General features: G+C 47.2%; 1 protein-coding gene across 11 annotated transcripts in view; it reads left to right on the top strand.

Moving 5' to 3' along the window:
• Positions 1 to 23,582, top strand: part of ABCA1 (ATP binding cassette subfamily A member 1) — a 177,282-nt gene that overhangs the window by 132,092 nt on the left and 21,608 nt on the right. For all 11 annotated transcript variants that reach the window (XM_082403724.1, XM_082403720.1, XM_082403726.1 and 8 more), the window contains 19 exons: positions 443 to 664; positions 1,724 to 1,928; positions 3,043 to 3,156; positions 4,139 to 4,310; positions 5,356 to 5,487; positions 6,364 to 6,506; positions 6,728 to 6,865; positions 7,732 to 7,952; positions 9,179 to 9,251; positions 10,196 to 10,398; positions 11,715 to 11,763; positions 11,956 to 12,069; positions 13,143 to 13,291; positions 15,339 to 15,463; positions 16,735 to 16,833; positions 19,306 to 19,495; positions 20,501 to 20,595; positions 21,831 to 21,863; positions 23,045 to 23,150. In XM_082403724.1, the coding sequence (XP_082259850.1) occupies positions 443 to 664; positions 1,724 to 1,928; positions 3,043 to 3,156; positions 4,139 to 4,310; positions 5,356 to 5,487; positions 6,364 to 6,506; positions 6,728 to 6,865; positions 7,732 to 7,952; positions 9,179 to 9,251; positions 10,196 to 10,398; positions 11,715 to 11,763; positions 11,956 to 12,069; positions 13,143 to 13,291; positions 15,339 to 15,463; positions 16,735 to 16,833; positions 19,306 to 19,495; positions 20,501 to 20,595; positions 21,831 to 21,863; positions 23,045 to 23,150 (2,583 nt within the window). The remainder of the gene's footprint in view (positions 1 to 442; positions 665 to 1,723; positions 1,929 to 3,042; positions 3,157 to 4,138; positions 4,311 to 5,355; positions 5,488 to 6,363; positions 6,507 to 6,727; positions 6,866 to 7,731; positions 7,953 to 9,178; positions 9,252 to 10,195; positions 10,399 to 11,714; positions 11,764 to 11,955; positions 12,070 to 13,142; positions 13,292 to 15,338; positions 15,464 to 16,734; positions 16,834 to 19,305; positions 19,496 to 20,500; positions 20,596 to 21,830; positions 21,864 to 23,044; positions 23,151 to 23,582) is intronic.

Genomic DNA, 23,582 nt, shown 5'->3' with positions numbered 1-23,582 from the left:
ATGATCGTGGGGATCCAGAATCCATAGCAGGTTCTCATGGGGGATGTTAAGATGGCCTGACCACTTTCCTTGGCTTTCAGAGGGAGAAGCCATGTGGGATGCTGTCTCCCACAATTCTTTCTTGGTGCCAAGAGTCATGGTCCTTAGAGAAGAAGGAGAATCCAGGTGATATTATTCCTTGGAGAAACAAAGAACAAAATTGTCTGTTGAGATGAACCTTGGTGAATATCAAGCCTGGACTTTGTTTTGTTTCTGGCTCTACCATGACTTTGATGTGTGGTCTTGGGCTAGTCATTTCCCTTCAGTAGATTTCAGTTCACTCATCAGAAAAATGAACAGCAGTGTTCCTCAGTATTGTCTTTAAGATGAGCAGGAATAAGCCCTGGCTACTTCCCATAGATCATTGCTTATTGACAGTCTTATTGGGTCTCTTCCTTCCCAGTTAGGAAACCTGCTGCCCTACAGCGACCCCAGTGTGGTGTTTGTCTTTCTGTCCGTGTTCGCCGTGGTGACCATCCTGCAGTGCTTTCTGATCAGCACGCTCTTCTCCAGAGCCAACCTGGCGGCAGCCTGTGGAGGCATCATTTACTTCATGCTGTACCTGCCCTACGTCCTGTGCGTGGCGTGGCAAGACTACGTGGGCTTCACACTCAAGATCTTTGCGGTGAGTAACTCTGGCCCTTCTGCGGTAGCTGCAGTCACAGCCGCACCTGGTATTTCACTTCTGCTTTATAGTCCAAGCTGAGAACAGAAGATAAGAGATTCTCTTTCCAGCGGGACTTGAACCTCAGTTCTAGATTCTATGCTCCTTGAAGGCAGGGACTGTGTTTTATTCAACTGTTTATTTTTAGTCCTCTGAGTGAACACTGGTTGAATTGAATCAAATGGTATTTTTCAGGGAGCCAGACTTGCACTGCATGCGGTAAATGGCACTGGGGAATGCCTTTAGACAATAGAGGCCAGCTCTACTTTTTGTCTCCCAGCTCTGTTGGCCATGTTAAGCTTGCCACAAAGTCACAGCACAGATAGAACTGAAAGCTCTTAAGGTCAGAGATGGCTCCTTCTGGACTCTTGTCTCCCTTGTGTCCAGTATGGGGTTTCGCTTGAGTAATATTTTCTGAACTTCAAGACTGAGGAGCAGGTGCTCCATGTCTCTGCAAATCCCTGACTTCACTCCCCTCCCTTGTACAGAGGAGGAGAGGCCTTTGAGGGTGTGCAAGTCCCTATAAGACTGAGTTGTCCTGAGTTTTTTGCAGGATGCTCCAGATGCCTCTGTCTGGACCCGTTAGACATCAGCAGCCCCAGACAGGCTCCTAGGACACTGAGCCATCACTGACCGAGCAGGGAGCTTGAGAGGACCTGGATAAATGGGCTGTGTGTGCGTGTGTGTGTGTGTGTGTGTGTGTATGTGTGTGTGTGTGTAAGGTACAGCATTGCTGAGCCCTTGAGGCATCTTTGGAAGCATACAATTCTAAAAGTTTTACACTCCCTCATATGTGCGTTTCTGAAATGTGTGAGTATAATGAGTTGCTTATAAATAGAATCACTTTATATGCTGCCAGGGAACCCACTCCCCTAAAGGGACTCTGTAGATAAATATTTCCATATCTTGCAATTGATCCATTTGGCAAATTCACCTTTCTCCAGGTGACATTTACATTAGCAGTGATAGGAAAATGAGAAACAAGGAGATGGATGAGTGACTTCTGCATCTTTCTCACAGAGCCTGCTGTCTCCTGTGGCTTTTGGGTTTGGCTGTGAGTACTTTGCCCTTTTTGAGGAGCAGGGCATTGGGGTGCAGTGGGACAACCTTTTTGAGAGCCCTGTGGAGGAAGATGGCCTCAACCTCACCACCTCGGTCTCCATGATGCTGTTTGACGCCTTCCTCTACGGGGTGATGACCTGGTACATCGAGGCTGTGTTTCCAGGTACACTGAGCTTCCACACTGCTTTAGACATCAGCCAGGGAAATGAAGTTTCTAGCTGTAGTGCTTTCCTTCCTTTGTGCTGGAATTTCTGCAGGGCCTGGGTCTCCTTGGAAAGTGGTTAGGGCTTTAGACCTATGGCAAACAAATAGTCTCCAAGGAGAAGCAGCTGACGCTAAAAGTACAGCTCTTAGTACTGACATAGCTCTTGTTTCTTGAGCACTGTGTGCCAGGCACTGTGCAAAGTGTTTTACATACTTTGGTTCATTTAATCCTTGTAAGACTACTCTGAGGGAGTTACTGCCCTAACCAGTTTTTGCAAATGAGAGAACTATGACCCGAAGAAGTTAAATAACTTGCCTGTGGCCACAAAGCTGGTAAGAGTAGGTGCTTGGAGGTGAACCCAGGTGGGTCACACTGGGTCAGCTAGCCCAGGAGAGTCCTCCCAATGCTGACCCAGGTCTCTAATTCTGTATCCCCTAAATTACCACCAGCAAAGGTTCTGTTTCCTGAGTACAGCTTGTGAATAATAAGATACATTGGCTCTCAACCCTTGCCTGTGCTTTAATCGAATTAGTATTCATAAAAATTCATTTTTATACTTCCCTTAATAAATCTCCTTGACCAAGACCTGCCTTGGATACATTTTCATAGAAGATCAAATTCTGAGAGAGTGAGGTTTAACCGTTTCTGGTTCACCTACTGATTTTTCTCTAAAAGAGTGTATGTGAAATGTTTTTTACATACCCTACCTGAACTTCCCACATTGGATATGCAATTTTGTATCATACAGATCTGGATTCAAATTCTGAGTCCTCCACTTTACTGGCTGAGTGATCTTGAGTAGGCTACTTATCCCTCAGTTTCCTCATCTCTAAAGTGGGGATGATACCTGCCTCGTGGGGTTGCTGGAAAGATTCAGAGAAGTGCAGGATGTTTGTCATACACAGGAGATCTCAGCAAATGTTAGTCCCTCTCCTCCCCCACCTCCATTCCATTTTGTCCTGTCTTCAAAGGCTGTGTCAAGGAGAGAGTCAGGGAGGCTGTGTCTGGCTGGGACACCTCGGGGATGCTGGGGCGTTGCTGAGCTTTGCTCACACCTGTGCTTTGCTTTCAGGCCAATATGGAATCCCCAGGCCCTGGTATTTCCCTTGTACTAAGTCCTACTGGTTTGGCGAGGAAAGCAATGAGAAGAGCCACCCTGGTTCCATCCAGAAGGGAATGTCAGAAAGTAAGTTCTGCTGACCTGCCCTCACCTTAACTGCAGTGCTGGCTCCTATTGGCTGTCGGGGGCAAGGGGCGGCTCTCGGCCTGAAGAGCCTAAAACCACCTAAGGGGCGGAGAAATCCCCTGAAGTGACCCTTTCCAAATTCTCCCATGCATTTGTGTCCAGTGCTGTTGACTTATCGGGGAGTCACTATCTGGGTTTCTAAGGGACATTTCCTTTGTTCTCTTGGCTTCTAAATAAAGTGGCTCTTGATCTCTACCTTCACCTCCGCCCACCCCATCCCCCCAAACACGTATACACATACTTTTCATGCTATCCTGACAGCTAGAAAGAAGAGGTAAAGACAGCCGTGGTTATGGAGTCATAACCTCGCTGCCTGCCTTGTCCTGATGACAGACGCATGAGCCCGTGCAGGCTGACACCAAGTGGCTGCCACAGGGCTCGCTCTGTGCTTCTCAGTGTTCTCACCCTGCATCACCCAGAGCGCACATCCTCTCCTGGCTTCTGACTGTAGGTAGTGGTGCCCACAGTTCAGCAAAGGCTCTGCCTTCTGGGCTCTTCTGCTCAAGTTCTTGGAGGGGAACTCTTTGTGTTCGGTACAGCTTCCTAAGTCGTTCATAAGTCGCTCCCCTGCTGATCTCTTCTGCGCCCTTCCCCCAGTCACCAGTGGTGAGGTGTGGTGTTCCTTAGCATGGCTCATGAGATTCCTTACCACCCGCCCTTGCCCGCTGTTCCAGCGGCTTCTCCTGCTGTTCCTTCTCTTCTTCCGCAGCCTCCCCTCTGCACCTTTATCACTGTATTCCCATCACCAACACTAGTGCCCAGATAGGCCCTACATAAATATTTGTTGCCTATCTGCCTGAGAAACCAGAAATAGCTGTGGAGAGAGGACACTTGTAAAAGTGCAAGCACAGCCCCCTGCGTCTTGACGCTCCACTCGTCAGTGTCTTCTGTGGGCTCATTTCCATCCTGTGTCTTCTCACAGTCTGCATGGAGGAGGAACCCACCCACCTGAAGCTGGGCGTGTCCATTCAGAACCTGATGAAGGTTTACCGAGATGGCATGAAGGTGGCAGTTGATGGCCTGGCCTTGAATTTCTACGAGGGCCAGATCACCTCCTTCCTGGGCCACAATGGAGCTGGGAAGACCACCACCATGTAAGAAGAGGGTGTGGCTTTCTCAGAATCAGCCACAGGAAGGTTCTGTCCTACAGTTAGAAATTCATACCTAAGAACATTGCCTTGGTTACCGGGCCGAGGACAGAGCATATGAGGAACTGATGAATGTAAAAATATTATCTAATCACAAGAGTGCTTTCCAAATGCTGGTTTTTCTCTAGATATTATTTCTTCAGGTTAAAATAGGCTGGGGGCCCTTTGATGACCTTTCCCCTTCGGTTCTCAGAATTCTGCAGTGTTTTTGGAACCTGAGACTGTGACAAGTCTGAGAAAGGGTCTCCTTTGGAGTTGGTTTGGTCAGAACTGTGAGGCAAGAATGTGGAAAGAAAGATTGGCTATACTGGTGGGAGGAAGTAATTTCCAGGAACTCTGTCTCTAAGCAGATGTGAGAAACAGCTGGGCAGCTGGCTGGCTGTATGATTGCCTTCTCTGGGACCTATAAGGACCTTAGAATGGACAGCTTCAGAAGGGAGCACAGGCCATAAACACACCCGAGTTACCTCAGTGGCTTTCAGTGTAGTCCATCAACCATTGCCGAGGACATTTTGGTGGGGGAGGGGTAATCTCTTCCTCCTGTTTTTCTTTTATATATTTTTAACATGCAAAATCAATATATTATGAACGTTGCAGAGACTCTTTAAAAGGTGCACAAAAATCCTAACTGCCAAACACACAAATTACTTTTATCTTTGAATGATTTGTTCTGCTTTGTCCCTTTTACTTGGACATGATTTTAAGCATAAAAAGAATATATGCTTTAAAGTGTACTTCCCATTGTAAATTGGAATCTTCATTTAAAAAATGCTTGTGCTGAAACTGCTATTTCCAACACATAGGCCCACTCCTAGCTGTTCCCTGAAGCAGAGACTCCTTCGCTGTGTCGGGGTCTGTTGGAGTCCATTAGGAAGGAAAGGGGCTGGAGGGTCGCTGCCTCTGCCGTCTGCCCAGACGCTGCAGCCTGGAGTGGAGCTTCAGGGCAGGAGGGCCAATGCTGACTCCTGTACTTTAACGTTTTTGCCCTTAGGTCAATCCTGACTGGGTTGTTCCCTCCCACCTCGGGCACTGCCTACATCCTGGGGAAAGACATTCGCTCCGAGATGAACACCATCCGGCAGAACCTGGGGGTCTGTCCCCAGCATAATGTGCTGTTTGACATGTGAGTACCAGCACACCCTCTTTGCAGGTGTGTCATGAGTCACGGGTAGAGTGGGACTTAAGCATTTTACCACCTTTGGGGGTAGCAGGCCTCGCCTTCCTGGATGTGTTGAGACCAGGTCGTCCTTCGACGTTGGAAAAGTAAGAGAATTGTGGGGTGGGGGATGTTACATCCATCCAGCTGGTGGATGGAGGCCTGGGAAACGGTGCTGTCCATTCCTGTCCTTCTGGAGTGAGGACATCTCTCTCCCCGCACACCCTCCCTGAGACCACCACAGCTCTCACCTGGCAGTACCTCAGGGCCCTTGATACGTGGGTCCCGTGTTTCCTGCTCAGAACTTTTGTTTCCGTTCAGCCTGCCCATCACCAAGCAGGGAGCCGCCATGGTGAGCAGAGAGAGAGACCTGAGCTCTGTGACCTTGGGCGAGGGCATCCCCCTTCTGGGCCCCGGTTTCCTCTCATCTACAGTGAGCAGCACGGGCTTGTGTCCTCCACAGGGTCCCCCCTTCTCTCAGGGCTGAAGTCCTTCGAGGTTCAGGAGGGCTGCTCCAGGCTAAGGCCGAGGCAGCTCCTTGGTTGGTGGGGCCTTGGGGAGGGCCCTTTGAGGACCCGCCACTGCCTGATGCGCGGGGGCCAGGCCAGCGGGGAATCGGGTGGACGTGACCTGTCGCCTTGCTGCTTTGGCTTCTCAAGTAGCTCATGTGACTGCTCACTGCTGTTCTACCTTGAATCCTTCCTGGAGATTATTTTTCAGAAATTGATAAAGTTAAAAAAAAAAACTGGGGAAAGAAAAATGTGCCTGTCGTGTTCTGGGTGAGGAGGCACTGTGTTCTGTGCGTCCTGGGGGCCCGGAGCCGAACTGCCCCTCTGTCCCCAGGCTGACTGTTGAAGAGCACATCTGGTTTTACGCCCGCCTGAAAGGGCTCTCGGAGAAGCACGTGAAAGCAGAGATGGAGCAGATGGCCCTGGATGTTGGTTTGCCGCCAAGCAAACTGAAAAGCAAAACAAGTCAGCTGTCAGGTGAGGCCCAGAGCTGCCTTCCTCCTCCAACGCACCCCGCCGCCCCCGACTACACACACACAGGAAATACAGCTGCCGCCATGTCCCCGGCTTCCCGGGGGAGTGGGAGGGTCAGAAACGTGTTAGGGCTTGTCTCCAGGAGGGCATCTCCATCCCTCCTTCACCACCTCTGCTGTCACTCACTGGGGCTGGCCCTGGATCCTGTCTCCTCTCTCCCATAGGTGGAATGCAGAGAAAGCTGTCTGTGGCCTTGGCCTTTGTCGGGGGATCCAAGGTTGTCATTCTGGATGAGCCCACAGCCGGCGTGGACCCTTACTCCCGCAGGGGAATATGGGAGCTGCTGCTGAAATATCGACAAGGTAACTGATGTGTATTTACTCTGCCTTCTGGGCTGGCAGGGGGAGGGAGGGAGGAAAGGAGCGAGAGAGGGAGGGAGGGCCTCTGGAAGAGTATCTTGTGGCTGTTTCTGCTAGAGCAACAGAATTGCTTTCAAGGAAAACGTGGAGCTGAGCTCTGACCTCAGCCCTGGTGTGTAAGTGGGAGGCCTGGTTTCCAAGACCCTGCAAGTTTACACTTCATTCCCTAGGGGCCTGCAAGGAGAAGAGAAATGGGGATAAAGGGCATCCTCTATGGGCCCCCAGGGCTCCCTCCAGCCTAGAACTCTCACATGTGTAGTATAATTATGGTCTCCTACAGACTGAGATTCCCAAGAGCCGAGGCTGTGTCGTCTTTCGTCTCTGTCCCCACGTGGTGCACTAAACTTGTGTGCTGACAGAGTGGATGAATACATGAATGGATGGGAGAGGTGCAGTCAGCTTAGAGGGGTAGAAGGTACACAAGGTGGTACAGTATGAGGGGCACGGGTTTGGAGTCAGCTCAAGCTGGCCCGAGACCTTGGAAAAGTCATTTAACTTGCCTCAGCTTCTTTATCTATAATGGTGGGAGCGCCCACCTTACAGAGGATTAAGTTAAATGAGAATGCACCTAGACCACGTAGCACACTGCTGGCATGTAGCAAGTTCCCAAATAAACATTCCCGTCCTTCATTCTATGAGGATGCAGCAGCTGTCCTCACAGCATTGCCATCCTGGGGGTCATGAGCACACAGGCCTCGGGGTCTTTCACCCAGGCTTTCCCCTGCTCGTATTTCTGTAGTTGTGGCCACTGCGACCAGTGAGGACAGCAGGCCTCACCTGTGCCTCGCCCTCGTGTTTGTTCCCGGCAGGCCGCACCATTATTCTGTCCACACACCACATGGATGAAGCGGACATCCTGGGGGACAGGATTGCCATCATTTCCCATGGGAAGCTGTGCTGCGTGGGCTCCTCCCTGTTCCTGAAGAACCAGCTGGGGACAGGTTACTACCTGACCCTGGTCAAGAAGGACGTGGAGTCCTCCCTCAGCTCGTGCAGAAATAGCAGTAGCACTGTGTCGTACCTGAAAAAGGTGAGTTGCAGTCTCAGTGCTGGGCTGGTGCCAGGTCCGGGGAGTCAGGATTCATTGGCTGTGAGTGGCTTGTCCACATCTGCCCCACTCTGCCACCTTGAGGCCACCATCTCCCTGCTCTGTGTCCCTTTGGAGTCACATTGTACCTCCTACTTGGAAATCTCTGGAGACTTCTGTTCCCATTGTGTTAGCTCTGTTGAATTCCGTTTCCTTTTTCGTATGGAGACACAATGAGCGATGGAGAAGACCCTTAGAGGACTTAATTTTGTTGAAGAAGAAAGACTTACCAAGAGTTAAGATCCTTAGCTGAAGAATGCCCTGCTGTGCCTGCTCATTACCTTTAAATCTTATTGACCTTAACTTTTAAACTACAAAATAGCACATATATATTGAGCACCGACTTCATGCCAGACACTCAATCTGGCAGACTCTGGCCATAAAAGAAAATCAGGATAATAGTTGTCACATTGTTATCATTTGCAAACTTTTTTTTTTTATCTATCATCTCAAAGTACAGAGCAACCCTGGGAAGAAGGTATTGCAATTATTATCCCAGATGAGAGAAGTGTGGCTTGTAGGGATTTAGTTTATTCAGGGTCACCCAGCACGTGAATAACAGAGGTGGGACCAGAACCCAATAACCGGGTACATTTTCCCCTGTACTGCAGTACATGCCTGAGGTTTATCTGTGTGTTCAAACACTGGCGCCCAAAACACTTACATCCCAACCTTGACCTCCTGTCCACTTATTTACCTTTTAACTAGTGTCTCGTGGGTCAAAGTGCGGTCTGAGACAAGCAGCATCAGTCACTTGGGAGCTCATTAGAAATGCAGAAACCTGGGCCCAACTCAGACTTACTAAATTAGAATCTGCGTTTTAACAAGGTCCTCTGGTGAGGAAACACAAATTAAAGCTTGAGAAGCACTGAGCTAGATAACCAGGCAGGTAAACCCCATGCCCAAGACGGTCGATGAGGGCCTGGTTACAGCACTCGCTGGCAGGCCGCAGCTCTGCTTTTGCGAGCTCTGCTTCCCGTGCACGCAGCCCAGGTGTCAGATCAGACAGTGGCCTCAGAAGCCAAGGCAGCCCAGCTGCGTGCCTCCCAGGAGGAGCTCTTTGCTCCGGTTCTCACACGATAGAGCTTCTCGGAAGCCCCCAGGTGAAGCTGGTGGGGCTGCACCTTGCTCGGTCCCTGACCCATTCTTACCTCCTTCTTTGCCATCAGGAGGACAGTGTTTCTCAGAGCAGTTCTGATGCTGGCCTGGGCAGCGACCATGAGAGTGACACGCTGACCGTCGGTAAGGACTCTGGGGTTTCTTATTCAGGTGGTGCCTGAGCTTCCCCCAGCTGGGCAGAGTGGAGGCAGAGGAGGAGAGGTGCAGAGGCTGGTGGCGCTGACTCAAGGTTTGCTGCTGGGCTGGGGCTGGGCGGCTGCGGGAGAGGGTGCAGCTTGGTGGCGGATCGGCCTGACGCTTGTCGGGGAGCCTGGGGCTTGGTCTGGGAGCTGGCAGGGCAGTGTCCCAGAGCGCTGAGATGATTGGGGGTGGGGGGATCCCTTAGGGGAGTGGGTCTGGCTGCACACTGGACGCTGGAGACCAGGGATGAGGTGCTGAGTAGCCAAGCTGATGGTGGAGGGATTGGGGTTCAGTGCCTAGGGAGGGTGAGTGCCCAGGAGAGGAGCAGCCCGCTGGATTTCCCTCAGGAGGTGTGTGTAGGAGGCCAGTGTCACCAATAACAGAAATGGAACAGAAGCCTTTACCCTGGCCCTGTCTTCCCCATCCTAACAGCTGGCTGTTCCCAGGAAGCCTCTGGCTCTCCTTCCATGCCCTGTTTGATTAACCCTCTATTGAGGTAAATAGAAGGAGCCTCCTTTAAAAGGTTAGAGAAAGGTGAAGAATCTTTTACAGTTCCTTTAGTCAAGCTTTCCGTCGAAGAATCCTAGCACTTAGGCAATAGACACCAGGCTTTCAACCTCAGAAGGCCAGCCAGCCACCCACCATGCACTGAGGACCTACACTGTGCCTGGCTCTGGTGATACAAAGGTGAATAAGACCCAGCCTCCGCCCCCAGGAACTCTCAGGCCAGAGGTGAACACATGGAATGACTTCAGTGTCTGGGCCATGTGTGCTGTGTGGGCAGGCGGGCTCCTGAGGAGTAGGCAAGGGAGAAGGCGGAGAGCGGCTGGCCCCTAATGGGGGGCCTCGGAGTTGGCTGATCCGTGTCTGTTCTTTGGTCCCTACAGATGTCTCCGCAATCTCCAACCTCATCAGGAAGCATGTGGCCGAGGCCCGGCTGGTGGAAGACATTGGGCATGAGCTGACCTACGTGCTGCCCTATGAAGCCGCCAAAGAGGGGGCCTTTGTGGAACTCTTCCATGAGATTGATGACCGGCTCTCAGACCTGGGCATCTCCAGTTATGGAATTTCAGAGACTACCCTGGAAGAAGTAAGTTCGGTGGCTGGCTGTCAGAATGTAGCAGGGCCAACGATCCCGGGGCCAGACAGGCAGCCTGCATGCCCACTGGGAATAGGATCACCATGGACCTAGGCACTGAGTGCTTAGGTCGTTGGCATCTGGGTTGTGTTGGTTCCAGTTAGCCCTTTAAGGTTGTAGTGGGAGATGTAGGAAAGAAGTATTAGGATTGCTCCCCGGTATGACTGTGTCATGACCATGCATCGGAAATGGCCAACATTTATGGAAAATCTACTCGTGCCATGTGCTAACCTTGGTGTGTTTTGGTTTTTTCAATCATTATAACTTCATTTAATCCTCATAACAAGATGAGAAAGTTGACATTCAGGTATGCCAAGCAAGGATTCAGAATCAGGGGTTTTGGGCTTCAAAGCTCATACTCCATTACTGTGTAAGCAGTGCCTCTCTTGAGAGAGACCTCAAGGGCTGGAAGGGGTATAAAATTGTCTGGCCCAGTAGTCTCCAGGTTTGACTGTGCAGCAGAATCATCTGAGAATATTATTGACAATAAAAATTCCAAGGCTCACGCATAGCACAGGGAGATCAGCTCGGTGCTTTGTGACCATCTAGAGGGGTGGGATAGGGAGGGTGGGAGGGAGGGAGATGCAAGAGGGAAGAGATATGGGGATATATGTATATGTATAACTGATTCACTTTGTCATAAAGCGGAAACTAACACACCATTGTAAAGCAATTATACTTCAATAAAGATGTTTAAAAAAAAAAAAAAAATCCAAGGCTCAGCTCCAGGGTCTTTGAATCAGAATTTCTGGAGGTAAGGCCTTGATGTCTGTGCTTTTATTGCATGCTTCCTGGGCAGCATCTGGGCAGATCAGAGTTTGGGAATCATTGGTCTAGTTCAGATTGTTTTCTGATGTTGGAATCCCTGCCATAACATTTCTAGTGATGGGAACCCCTCCTCTCTTGATCATCCTGTCTCGGATAACCTATCATGGTGCTAGCCTACTCAAAGATTTGGGGCCATAGACTTGGAAGAAGCCACTTGGCTCATTCCCTGTAGGTTCAGAACAAATTCCTCCTTCCGCAGTGTCCTCATGTCATAGCTTTAATTTGAAATGACTGTCTGGATTGATAGCTCTCACCACTGGGGAAATGTTCTCTGGTAAAAACGGCTTCTCTCCCAAGTGACTCTGACAAAGTGTTATCAATAAATGAGTCTTCTACGTTTTGTCTTTAGGGGCTAGCATACCATTCAGTCACGTAATAATCATGGCAGTTGCTCTCACAATGTGGTGCTTATGACACTCTCACTCACTCTTATTTTTCAGATATTTCTCAAAGTGGCTGAAGAGAGTGGGGTGGATGCTGAGACCTCAGGTAACCCTCCAGGGGGGCTGCACATTCTCTGGGCTGTGCCCCCTGTAGGCTGTCTTAGCTCACCAGGCTTGTGCCTTTCCCTTCAAATTGTTTTATGACATTCTTACTTTTAGTGTATAGATTTGTTACAGATTCAGAGTTTGTTTTGTTACAAATAAAATGAAACATGGGGTTCCTTCCTTTTGCCTTCAGATGGCACGCTACCCGCAAGACGAAACAGACGGGTCTTCGGGGACAAGCAGAGCTGTCTTCGCCCATTTACTGAAGATGATGCTGTTGATCCGAATGATTCCGACATAGATCCAGGTCCGTTTGGGCAAGATCTTTATTCCGTTGCTAGGAAGTGAATTTCTCTCTTATGTTCTTCTCAGGTGTTATCTTTCGAGGTCCTTGAACCAGGATGATAGATGCCTACAGGGTCCAAAGGGAAGAGAGAAAATGAAAAAAGCCACTTTCCCCTTTTCAGGGTTGTGCATACAGTCAAACCTGAAAGAGCCTGTCCTCACCACTTCCTTCACTGCACTGAGATCGCTCTCTCAAGATACACACACATCAAAAGATGGCCCCTCAATCCTCTGAATCCATTTCTTATCTTTTCTCGCGTTCATGAGGTGTTTAATTGTTGAATAAATGTTCTCTGAGTGGATGGAATATTTTGAAAGAGCGAGGTGAATTTGCTTTTAGAGTTAATTGGACCCTTAGACTTAGCTGTTTTGGATGAGTGTATCCCTGTGTATTTGACTGGGATGGAGAAGGGGGAGGCAGGTTATGAAGCAAATATTGGTGAGATGTCAAGCCACCGCAGTTAGAAATGGTTTGTTTAACACAAGGATTTCTATAAAAATTTTTCGGAACAGAAACCTTCCTGACTCTCCCATCCCTGTGCCACGTGAGTGTGTGACTCTCATGTTCTCCCTAACTTCATACATCGTTAGTGCTTAGATCACTGGAATGTGTCCGCCTTTTACCAAAAATAGAATAAATGGGAGACAAATTGCTATTGTGTGTTCTCAAGTATGTCAGCCTACCTACGTGGCCTGTTTTGTAGAATATTCTGTAAGAAATCGAGGATGACTTGATTCATCTGAATGGCTTGATGTAACACCATTATGTGTGAACATCTCTCTTCAGCTGTCTCAAGGCACCTTCATTTTTCTGTGCTCATCAGATAAGAACCCAGAGGCAGAGGCTGCTGCTGTCATACGTTTGGGGTCATCACTTTTCCTTGGATGTGAATTTGTCACCAAGGCCCTTTACTCCTTCACTTTTACCTTCAAACGCAAGCCTCCAAGGTGTTGCTGAAGATGCTGGAGGGAGGAGCGCGGGGGTGTCAAAAATGCCTGATATAACAGGTGACCTTCAGTGTTGGCTCTCCGCAGAATCCAGAGAAACAGACCTGCTCAGCGGGATGGACGGCAAAGGCTCCTACCAGGTGGAGGGCTGGAAACTCACACAGCAGCAGGTTGGGGCCCTTCTGTGGAAGAGGCTGCTGATTGCCAGACGGAGTCGGAAGGGATTCTTTGCTCAGGTGAGAAGTGCTGTTCCAGGCCAAGGACTCAGGCTTCCTTGATGGGCTGCAGGCTCCCTGACCAGTGAAGACACGGCAGCATCACTGTTATAAGATGGACCCTGGAGCCAGGTTATCTGTATTTCAATCCCAGTTCTGCTTCTTGCACTCACGTGTCTGTTGCAGGTTACTTTTCTGAGCCTCAGTGTCCTTATCTGTAAAATGGGGATAATAATAGTACCTATGATATAATTGTTATGAAGGTTAAAATGAATAAGTGCTTAGAATGGACCTCACATTAGTAATTACCGTGTGTGTTAGTTTTATCGTAAAGGAGAGTATAACAAGGACAAAGTTTAGAAAAACTGGCTGGGCAAATTATACTTTCATAGCTTCAGAGATGATATGCCCAGATGCACTCAACATATGAACTTATTGGAAACTTGATTTTTCTCTAAGTTGATGTTTATCTGAAAACTGATAGAAAAGATAACCAGAGGTCAGACCAAAAAAAATGATAAACAGAGAAGACTCATTACACTCTTGCCTGCATGTCAGTGTTTGCACGCTAACTTGCTGGGTTAGGAGGGATGAAATTATTCCACTCTATAAAATCAAGAAGTATAAAGAAGTTACAGAGATTCTTCTCTACAGACTACGTGAGTAATGCACAGAATATGAGTTTGGAGCATATAGACTTAGGTTTGAATACTGGTTCTGCTACTTATTGTCTCTTTGGCCTTGGGCAAGTTACTTAGTCTCCCTGAGCCCCAGTTACCTTGTTTGTTGATTGGTGATAATGATATTACTACTTAGGGTTGTAATGATAATTAAATGAGATAATGCTCATACAGTTTTTTCCCATGGAATTAATCACCTAGTGATTAATTTTCTGCATTGAAATGCAAGAACATTAGAACCAGGGGCATCATTTGGATTTTTTTTTTTTTTTTTTTTTAATCATTCAGGGCCACTTTGGACAGAGGCTCTGATTCTTTTAAATTTTTTTTTTTTTTTAATTTTACTTATTTATTTATAGCTGTGTTGGGTCTTCGCCTCTGTGTGAGGGCTTTCCCCAATCGCGGCAAGCAGGGGCCACTCTTCATCGCGGTGCGCGGGCCCCTCACCATCGCGGCCTCTCTTGTTGCGGAGCACAGGCTCCAGACGCGCAGGCTCAGCAGCCGTGGCTCACGGGCCCAGTCGCTCCGCGGCATGTGGGATCTTCCCAGACCAGGGCTCGAACCCGCGTCCCCCGCATCGGCAGGCGGACTCTCAACCACTGCCCCACCAGGGAAGCCCGGATTTTTTTTTTTTTTTTAAACGGATAAATTTCTCAGGAATAAATGGAAGGAGCTTAGAGTTTGCTTATAAAGTATGTACAAGTCATTGTTTTCAGAGAAGGTACAGGTGTAAAGTTTAAGGTGGTTTAGTAAGGATTTAGATTAATCATGCTTTTTGAGGCCATCGGGGGAAGAAATAGCTGCTGTTCCCTTTCCATGGAGACAGTGCTGTAGAGTGGTTTTATCAAATTATGGGATCTGAATGGGTCACCTAGTCTGTCTGCAGATTACAAATGAGAAGACTGAGGCCATAGGGGATGTGGCTTCACATGGATACAATTACAGTAGAGACAGAACAAAACTGCAGGTCTTCTGGCTTCTGGTCCAGGCTTCGGCTCTCAGCTTTCGTCTGAGCTGAGCTGGGCTCATGACCAGTGTGGTCTTTCTCAGGTTTTCAGGGAGAAAGGGACCTGGTGTTCTAAGTCACCCTGACATGTGACCACTGTTTACTCTGTGAAGTTCTCAGCTCGGTGCCCCTGTCAGGGGGCCACAGCCTCTGGCCTTGTGTTGCCAGCTTCCAGAAATGCCCCGGAGGGAAGGGGTTTAGATTTCAGTCTCCATTGCTTCCAACCTGCCAAGAATGCCTTGGTGGAGCTGCGCCCTGTGCACACTCGAGTGATGGCTGGTCTGAGAGCCTGGCTGGACTCACAGGGCCTTGCCCTGTGGCCTTCTTTCTAACCCTTGTCCTTCTCCTGCGACTTCTCTTCCCTCCTACCCCCTGGTTATAGATTGTCCTGCCAGCTGTGTTTGTCTGCATTGCCCTGGTGTTCAGCTTGATCGTGCCACCCTTTGGCAAGTACCCCAGCCTGGAACTTCAACCCTGGATGTACAACGAACAGTACACGTTTGTCAGGTATGCGTTTGCCTTCTGCGCCCAAGGTGGGAGGAGACCTCAGGCCGACCAGGGTGTTTACTGTGCTGAGGGCCAAGGGGAGGGGGACTCGAGAGTTACACAGGGGCATGGATTTATCAGCTGTGGCTACAGCCCTCACACAAACTCATGTTAGATGCAACGGACAGCGGTGAACAAAACCTGAACTAACAGGCCAGTCCTCTTACGCATTTAAACTCCATTCCTCTTTATACGCTGTTGTAAGGAACATATGTGTTTTATGTAAGTAATCTGCCCTTGCAAAAAAAATCTATGATTGAGCTATAATACATTTGGATTTTCATAGCTGTGTCTTTATTCTGTAGTTGAACACATGGCTTCCATACACTCAGAGCATTGCACCTCCAGGTTCTTGTTTTCTGCATGATGCAATTCGTGTATGTATTATTTAGTCTTTTAGCTTATAGATAATAGCTAGCTAGTGTTTGGTTTTTAGACCAAAATACCAGCTACTCTGTAACAATCCAGCGCTTCAAACAAAAGGACAAAGGAATCTCTGCATCACGTTATACAGAAGTTTTCCTCAGTCCCATTGTATTTGCAGATCTTTCGATCGGGGAAGTGTGTCAGTGATGTCAAAGGGAAGCTTTAAAGAAAAAAAAAATATATATATATATATGTAAACATGTGAATCAGTCTCTTTTTCTCTAATCCCATGCTTCCTTCCTATTTAGTGCAGGTTTACTTTCTTCTTTCCTTTCCAAGCTGCTGACCTTGTATTGCCCGGGGCTGTGGAACACATGGGCTTGTTTTGTGTTTGTAACCTGTATCCATCATCGTTTGTGTTTTCCAGTTGTCCGTGCAAACATTCAGCCCATAAAATCAGCCTGCCCTTTCCTAGAAAACCCCTGTTGTCTATGCCTAATGGATAATTGTGAAAGTACTTTTGAAATACTGATCTTTCACGAATTCATGTACTTCACATTAAAATACATACGTAAATGTGTGTATATATGTGGGTGGGTGTGTACACATGCGTGTGCACATCTCTATACGTATAACTTATTTACACAAGCTCCACTTCGGAGTGCTGTATGTTACCTTGATACCAAATGTATGGCCAGAGGCTGAGTTCCTTGTGGGTGGGTTCTGTGTTTTATTCATTTCCCTTTCAAGAGTTTGGCACACAGGAAGTACTTAATAAAGTGTTTAATTAAACCAAAATGGCCTTCCTCCTCCCGATTCATGGTTTTAATGAATTGCTGAGCTGGCTGCCTCTCGTGTGCCTACAGTAATGATGCTCCTGAGGACGTGAGCACCCAGGAGCTCTTGAGCGCTCTCACTGGAAAGCCTGGCTTCGGGACCCGATGTATGGAAGGAAACCCAATCCCGTGAGTGCTACTTGAGCTGTGAGCCCCTCCACGGCTGGCTTCTTGTGCTTGTCACCTGGTTTGATCTCTACACTGCTTTTATCATTTGTTATGCCACATGGTGACTACCATCATTTGCCCTTTGAAACATTTTTTTATTTTAAAAAAGTTAATATAGTGGTTTAATCAGACCATCTAGGAACAAACATAACAGACTAGGAGAGTCTTCTAGCATCTTGCCAGGCAAATGACTATAGACATTTGTTTACTGCTTTAGAAATGAATATTTAATTTAAATAGTCCTTTATACTGATCCCTTTTCTCCGGCTCCTATACCTAAGTGCAGAGACAGGCTCCCATTATGTATAATTTGCAGTTTTGTTGATCAGCTTCTTCACTCTAAAAGCCTGAAAAGATGGCATAGTTTTTATAAAAATGGACATTTTCTTCTTTAAGAGTTGCATATTTTTATCATATTCTCCTTCAAAGTCCTTTAAAAAAAAGTAGGCAGTGTATAAATAAATTCAGTGAAATACCCATACGACTCTAAGTGTACATGGGAGGAAGGCATGTCCAGAGATCTTTGTGAGTAAAGACAATGAAGAGAGGTGAGGAGCTTCTGAGAGAACCCAACGATGGTAGAGGCAGGTTCAAGTTTCCAGGCTCAGGTAGGTTGTTAACCACAGACTGAGGAATTATGGAGAGTGTGGGAAGGTGTGGAAAGATTGGAGAAGGCCTAACTTGAATTCCAGGTTTTAAAGGGAAGATAGTGAGCTTGCAGGAGACAGACCAGTGAGCATACCACCTGTGTGTGCCAGGTTTTAGAACAGATTGCTAAGTGGATAGCCATTATGTACTTGTTAGCGCTTATCAATTGAGTACTTACTGAACATTTGTTAGTACTTAACACTTGCTAAGTGGTAATTCCTGACAGTCAGTATCAGTTCCTAAAAAACAAGGTGACCAAGGTGGAGACGCTCAGAGATTTCACAGGACTTTTAATGAGATTCCACTTGGAAGTTCTCTGTAGGCGAGAGAGGAGAGTGAGATGAGGTAATAACACAAGTAGGTGGATTCATCACATGCCAGCTCAACAGTATGGACTCATAGATGGATGCCAGCCAAGGAAGGATCTGTAGGAGCCAGGTCTGCATTGAGAGGTGCAGGCCTGACATCACAGGCTCGCAGCCTGGGGGCAGAGCACCCACTGACGTGTACTGGGGTCCGTCTGATGTAAGGGCCCCACTGTGGAGGCTGTTAGGTTTTTCAGAAAGTAGTAGAACTGATCTCAGCCAGTGATCTTGTGAAGGTTTTAGAGCGTGAGCTTCAGGATGACACCATCTTAGTCTGACTTTTCCATTTAGTCCAGGTGCTTTAAAGAGAGAACTAGAGGGCAATCCACAAAACTGTTCATTTGATAGAAGAATCATCTAAAGACTGTGGCTCTGCTTCATATTGTAGAGTTCTGAAACTGGAAGGGATGTTAGAAATGCCTTGTTGAAATGTGACTTATTGAGACAAGTCATTTCATACTTCTGTTTCACTAGTGGAGAAAATAGGCCCTGAGAGGGCAAGTGACTTACTGATGGTATCACAGTAATTCAGAGCTCACGTCAGACATAAAGGCCTGTCTTTAGTTACCTGGGATGCTTGCAAACAGTCTAGCTCTTCATGGGCCAACAACTGTCACCCCCATTCACTCCCCAAAATCCTCTACTCATTTTGAAACATAAAGTGAATCCTGACACTCTCCACCAGGTTTCAGCACATTGAGCATAAAATGCAGACTCCTTCCCAGGCCTATGTCCTATGACTCCTGCCTCCCTCTCCTCCTCATCCCCCATCACTCTCCCTGGTAGCTCATCAGATTCCAGCCCCACTGCCTTCCTGTTGTTCCTTAAATATAGAACACTCGGGACCTTTTCACCTGTGCTCTGTTGCTTCTGCTTGTAATATTTTTCCCCTGAATCCCTGCCTAGCTTGTTCTCTCCCATCATTTAGGTTTTGGCTGAAGTATATGACCTCTTCAGATGGTCCTTTCTCACCAGTCACTCTGCCTTTATTTTGCTTCACTTTTGGCTATCTAAGATCATATGATTTAATTGTTTGTTATCAAACTCTTTCCTGGGAACACAAACTCCATGAAGGCAGAGACTTTGTCTTTTCACCCCAAATTCTCAAATATGCAGGACAGTGTCTGGCACATAGTAGATGCACAGTGAATGTTTGTTGAGTGAACACGTGGGTGAGTGATTGAATGCTGGTGATTGGATTGACGTGAGTTCAGTATATGAGCATTTAGGCCCTCTTTGTGTTCCATCATCCTTCACTGTAAATGAGTTTGTAGCTTACAAGTCTGTGGGGCGGATCAAATAACCAAGTGATGAGGGGATAGATGCATGTGTGCAGTTGTTATTGATTGGTCCTGTGCTCTGAGGCAATAGGAGAGGCCAGGCCCTTTTGGGTGATCCTACCTTTGATGTCCCTTTGCAGAGACATGCCCTGCTCGGTGGGGGAGAAGGAGTGGACCACCACCCCAGTCCCCAAGACCATCACGGACATCTTCAGAAATGGGAACTGGACGATGGAGAACCCCTCCCCCACCTGCCAGTGTAGCAGCGACAAAATCAAGAAGATGCTGCCCGTGTGTCCCCTGGGGGCTGGGGGGCTGCCTCCTCCACAAGTGAGTCACTTTCAGGGTGTGACCGTTCAGGTGGGGTGCAGGGTGGGCTTGGGGAGAAGGCATGGGTGACCTGCCATGTCAGGAGGGTCTCTTTCAGTCTTGATTCCTGTCATAGGGAAAAGCATGTGAGTTTTGAGAGGAGGGGGCTTGGAGCATATTGTTCCTGTATCTGAGGGAGGTTAGCCTGCTTCTCTCTTTTGAAGTCAGCCTAGTTTCCTTACTGGTTCGAGGTACAACCAGAATACAACACTCTGGATCAATGAGCTGTGGAAGGCACACTATGGACTCTCTGGTGTCACAGGACAGACTGTGACAAGCCCAGCTTCATCTCTGCCTCTGCCACAGATGAGCTGGTGACCTTGGACAGGCCACTCTGAGTCCCTGGGCCTGTTTCCTCACCGCTGAATTAGGGAGGCTCGCCCATAAAACTTCTGTGGGTCTTAACGACTCTGACATCCTCTGAAACTCTGAGTGTGGGAAACAGTTCTGAGCCATTTTTTCTGAGAATGATTTCAGGAAGAGGCTTGCTTTTGCTGTCTCTCTGCTGCCTTATCAGCATCCAGGTTGCCGGGTGAGGACAAGGAATTTCAAATGGTGTTGAAAACTTAAAGCAGTCCTTCTTGGTTACCTTTCTTTAAAATAAGAGCTCATCTCTTCATCAGTATAACTCCAATGAACAGAAGAATTCACTAGGCATGGTCAATGGTGCTGCTCCCTAAAAACCTTTTGTAACCATAAAGAATGATACTTCACGGTCTAACGCTTAGTTGTTCAGAATAATTTGCTGGGGCTCTCCTTGGCTTGCCGTAAGTGCATGGCCCTGCTGAGAGCAGAATGGACCAGACCTTGGTGGCTGGCTGATGGCAGAGCCTGGGCCCTGTGGGCAGAGTCTGGTCACACTGTGGTACATGTTTGAGGGACATGTGTCATTGTTGTCCTTGATTTGTTTTCTATTCCAATTCTGGTCCATAAAGACACATGCACTTGGTTTTTCTGTGATAACAGAGAAAACAGAACACTGCGGACATCCTTCAGAACCTGACGGGAAGAAACATTTCGGATTATCTGGTGAAGACATATGTGCAGATCATAGCCAAAAGGTCATTATTTACTAAACTTGGCGCCTGCTTAATCATTACTGATCAGAGGAAGTAAAAGCCAAAAAATAGTAGATTGAGTAGTGGGGGGGAACATCACATTTTGACCTGATGTTGTCTTTTGGAAGTTTAAGATATTCTTTCAAACTAGAAAAGATGATGGGAAGTATTATGAACATTCAGCTTCAAGACTGAGGTTGCATGGTTCCAGGATGAAAATAAATCTGGATTCAAATTCTAATTCTGCTGCTTTTTAGCGTTTTTGACCACGGGCAGCCAGTTATCCTATTAAAGCCTTAGGTTGTATAAAATGTGATAATAATGTTGCTCTTATTAGTTTGTCATGAGGATTAAACGAAATGATACATGTGAAGTACCTCTCATAGATGGAATGAATGATAATACATGGCATTATAAAGAGAGCCCTGGCCCAACTTAACGGCCTGTCTTGGCTCTGGAGCCTTGGAAGAGCCATATAGCTTCCTGGGGCCTGGGATGGGAATCGTCCCTTTGTCCAGCATATCCGTGCCACAAATACTACCTGCACACGCCCTCTTGGTTATCAGATTGACTGTCACTGTATTACAGTACTTGTGTTCATGTAACCCTTATTTTACATAATAGTGGCCCTATTGACCTTCAAAGAAATTAACAGGAGACATAGGATAAAACATAGTATATGTAGGGGTCGGTATTATCCATGGTTTCAGGCATCCGCTGGGGGTCTTGGAATGTATCCCCTCCAGATAAAGGGGGACTGCTGTATTTAGTTGATGCTCAGAAAATGTTTGTTCTAGCTTCCTTCCTATCAGCTTGGTTAGTTGGGCCCCTAAGTTAGGAGTTCTAGTGACTTTTAATGACAAGGGTATGCTTGAATGACAGTTACTGTGAGTTTCCAAGAAAGAGGCATAACCTCTCCGTATGTCATCCATAATTGACCTATTATTTTGAATTTTAAAAAGTTTCTAGTTTGATCACCTCTGTTGGTTTTTGAGTTGTTCTTAATATAAGGCATGACCTTCATATAAATAATAAGGTTTTAATATGGGGAGAAGAAAAGACATGCTGATTAGGACTTCTTTCCATTGACAAGACCCTACAGCACCAGCCTGACCGTAGGGTTATTTCTGCCCTTTGTTGTATCCTCAAGTAGATATTTACTCCTTTTGCATCATCAGGAATAGGATCAATGTTTCTTTGCACTGATTTCTGGTTTCTTTGTCTTTGGCCTTCTGCAGCTTAAAGAACAAGATTTGGGTGAACGAGTTTAGGTAAGTTGACCTCGCTGTGCCTTCTTTTCATTTTCCTTGACTCCTAAAGTTCAGGAGGATGATTTTGATGTAGTTTTCTTGGATCCCGGGAAGTTGTTAGTTTAGGGATTGTTTTGCCTTTAGCATTTCTGCTCAGTGCCCAGCTGCCACTTCAGAGGCCTTTGGAATATTTGGCACACTGATGTCCTTGAGGAGATTTAGAAGTTCCTTGTGGGTCTCTAGAGACTTGACAGGAAGCACGATGTTTTGAGGGAAAACCTATGCTAGTTAAACTTACCAAATCAAATTCCTAGGAGTCCTAGTGACTCAAGGACAATTTTTCAGGTCTTTGGAATAACCAAGGAGGTCTTAGATGAAATAAGAGGCATCAAGACCATCTATGTTCATTGTATTTCAACTCATTTATCCCTCTGAGTTTTTTTTAAATAACGATGTTTCTATTAGAAAATAAAACCAGAGTTCCATCAGGATAGCAAGAATCATTCTCTCCTGTGCTGCAGTCAGGCTGTCTCCGACCCACCCTCCACCTCCACCCCTGCCCATATCCCTCTAAGTTTTGAAGGAGCAGATGGGACTGGGGAAGAAAAGAAGGAAGGATCCTTGAAGTCCATCAGTTCTCATGAGAAATGAGATACCTTACATGGCTGCCTCAAAACATGGCTCTTTGTCCCTGCCTCCCATCTTCCTTCTTTGCCTTTTCTCCAAGAGCCAGGACTTACTGAGTAACTGAGCAGGGCGGATGCAGGACCTTTCATGGTTCTCCTGCTATGGCAGAGCCACGGCCTGTCTCTAAACCCTTTCAGGCCTCTCTGGTCAGTGTCTTCACTGCTCATCCTGACTTCCCATCTGCTTGCCTGGAGACCCACGTTCAGGCCAGAGCCACCAGGGGTGGGAGGAGCATCTGTGAGATGGATGAGCATTCTTTTCTCAACATCTCAGATGTCTCACTCTATGTATAATCTGACCCAGGTCCCTCCCACTTGGGCAGGAGACAGAAGAGTTAAGAGATTGCCAGAATCCATTAGAGGAGGCCAAGGTGAAACTTTCTCTGAGTCTTACTTGGGTCCTACTTTGAACAGGCAGTTCATCTAAATGAAGCATTACATACTTACGTGGTGTCTGCTGCTGAATGTTATTGGATCCCACACCGCCTGTGTTTTAATATCAGGCTGTTCTTTTAGGTACGGTGGATTTTCCCTGGGTGCCAGTAATTCTCAATCACTGCCTCCGAGTGAAGAAGTTAATGATGCCATCAAGCAAATGAAGAAACACTTGAAGGTGGCCAAGGTACAGTATCCATCCCAAGACATGTCAGACAGAAAATGAGTTGCTAGTACGTGGGAGTAGTTGGCAGGTAGATGATCACCTGGCAGCTTATTGTTTAAGACTTTCAAATACAAAGCCATCACTGGGCATTTAGTGATCTTGGGCCAGCCAAGACTGAGCTACTCAGTATGTTATTTACTATCTGAAAGTGCAGATCAAAAACAAATGCAGAGATTTTAAATCTCTCAATAACTTAAGCATAGCCAGTGGATAAATAAACTGGGCATCAAACATACTTTTCTGAAACAATCTCTGGTTAAACAGGAAATGAATCATTTTCTTTAACCTGGCAGCTAGATTTAGTACCTAATAAGCATTCACTTCATTTATTTGTATCTCAAGTTCCCCATTTCTAAGTTTGAATTGAGGAGGTCAAATGATATGGCCTCTAGG

The sequence above is a fragment of the Balaenoptera borealis genome (genome assembly GCF_965194805.1).
Source record: "Balaenoptera borealis genome assembly, chromosome: 8".
In the NCBI taxonomy this organism is placed as follows: domain Eukaryota; kingdom Metazoa; phylum Chordata; class Mammalia; order Artiodactyla; family Balaenopteridae; genus Balaenoptera; species Balaenoptera borealis.
This window is presented reverse-complemented; position numbering and strand designations above follow the sequence as displayed.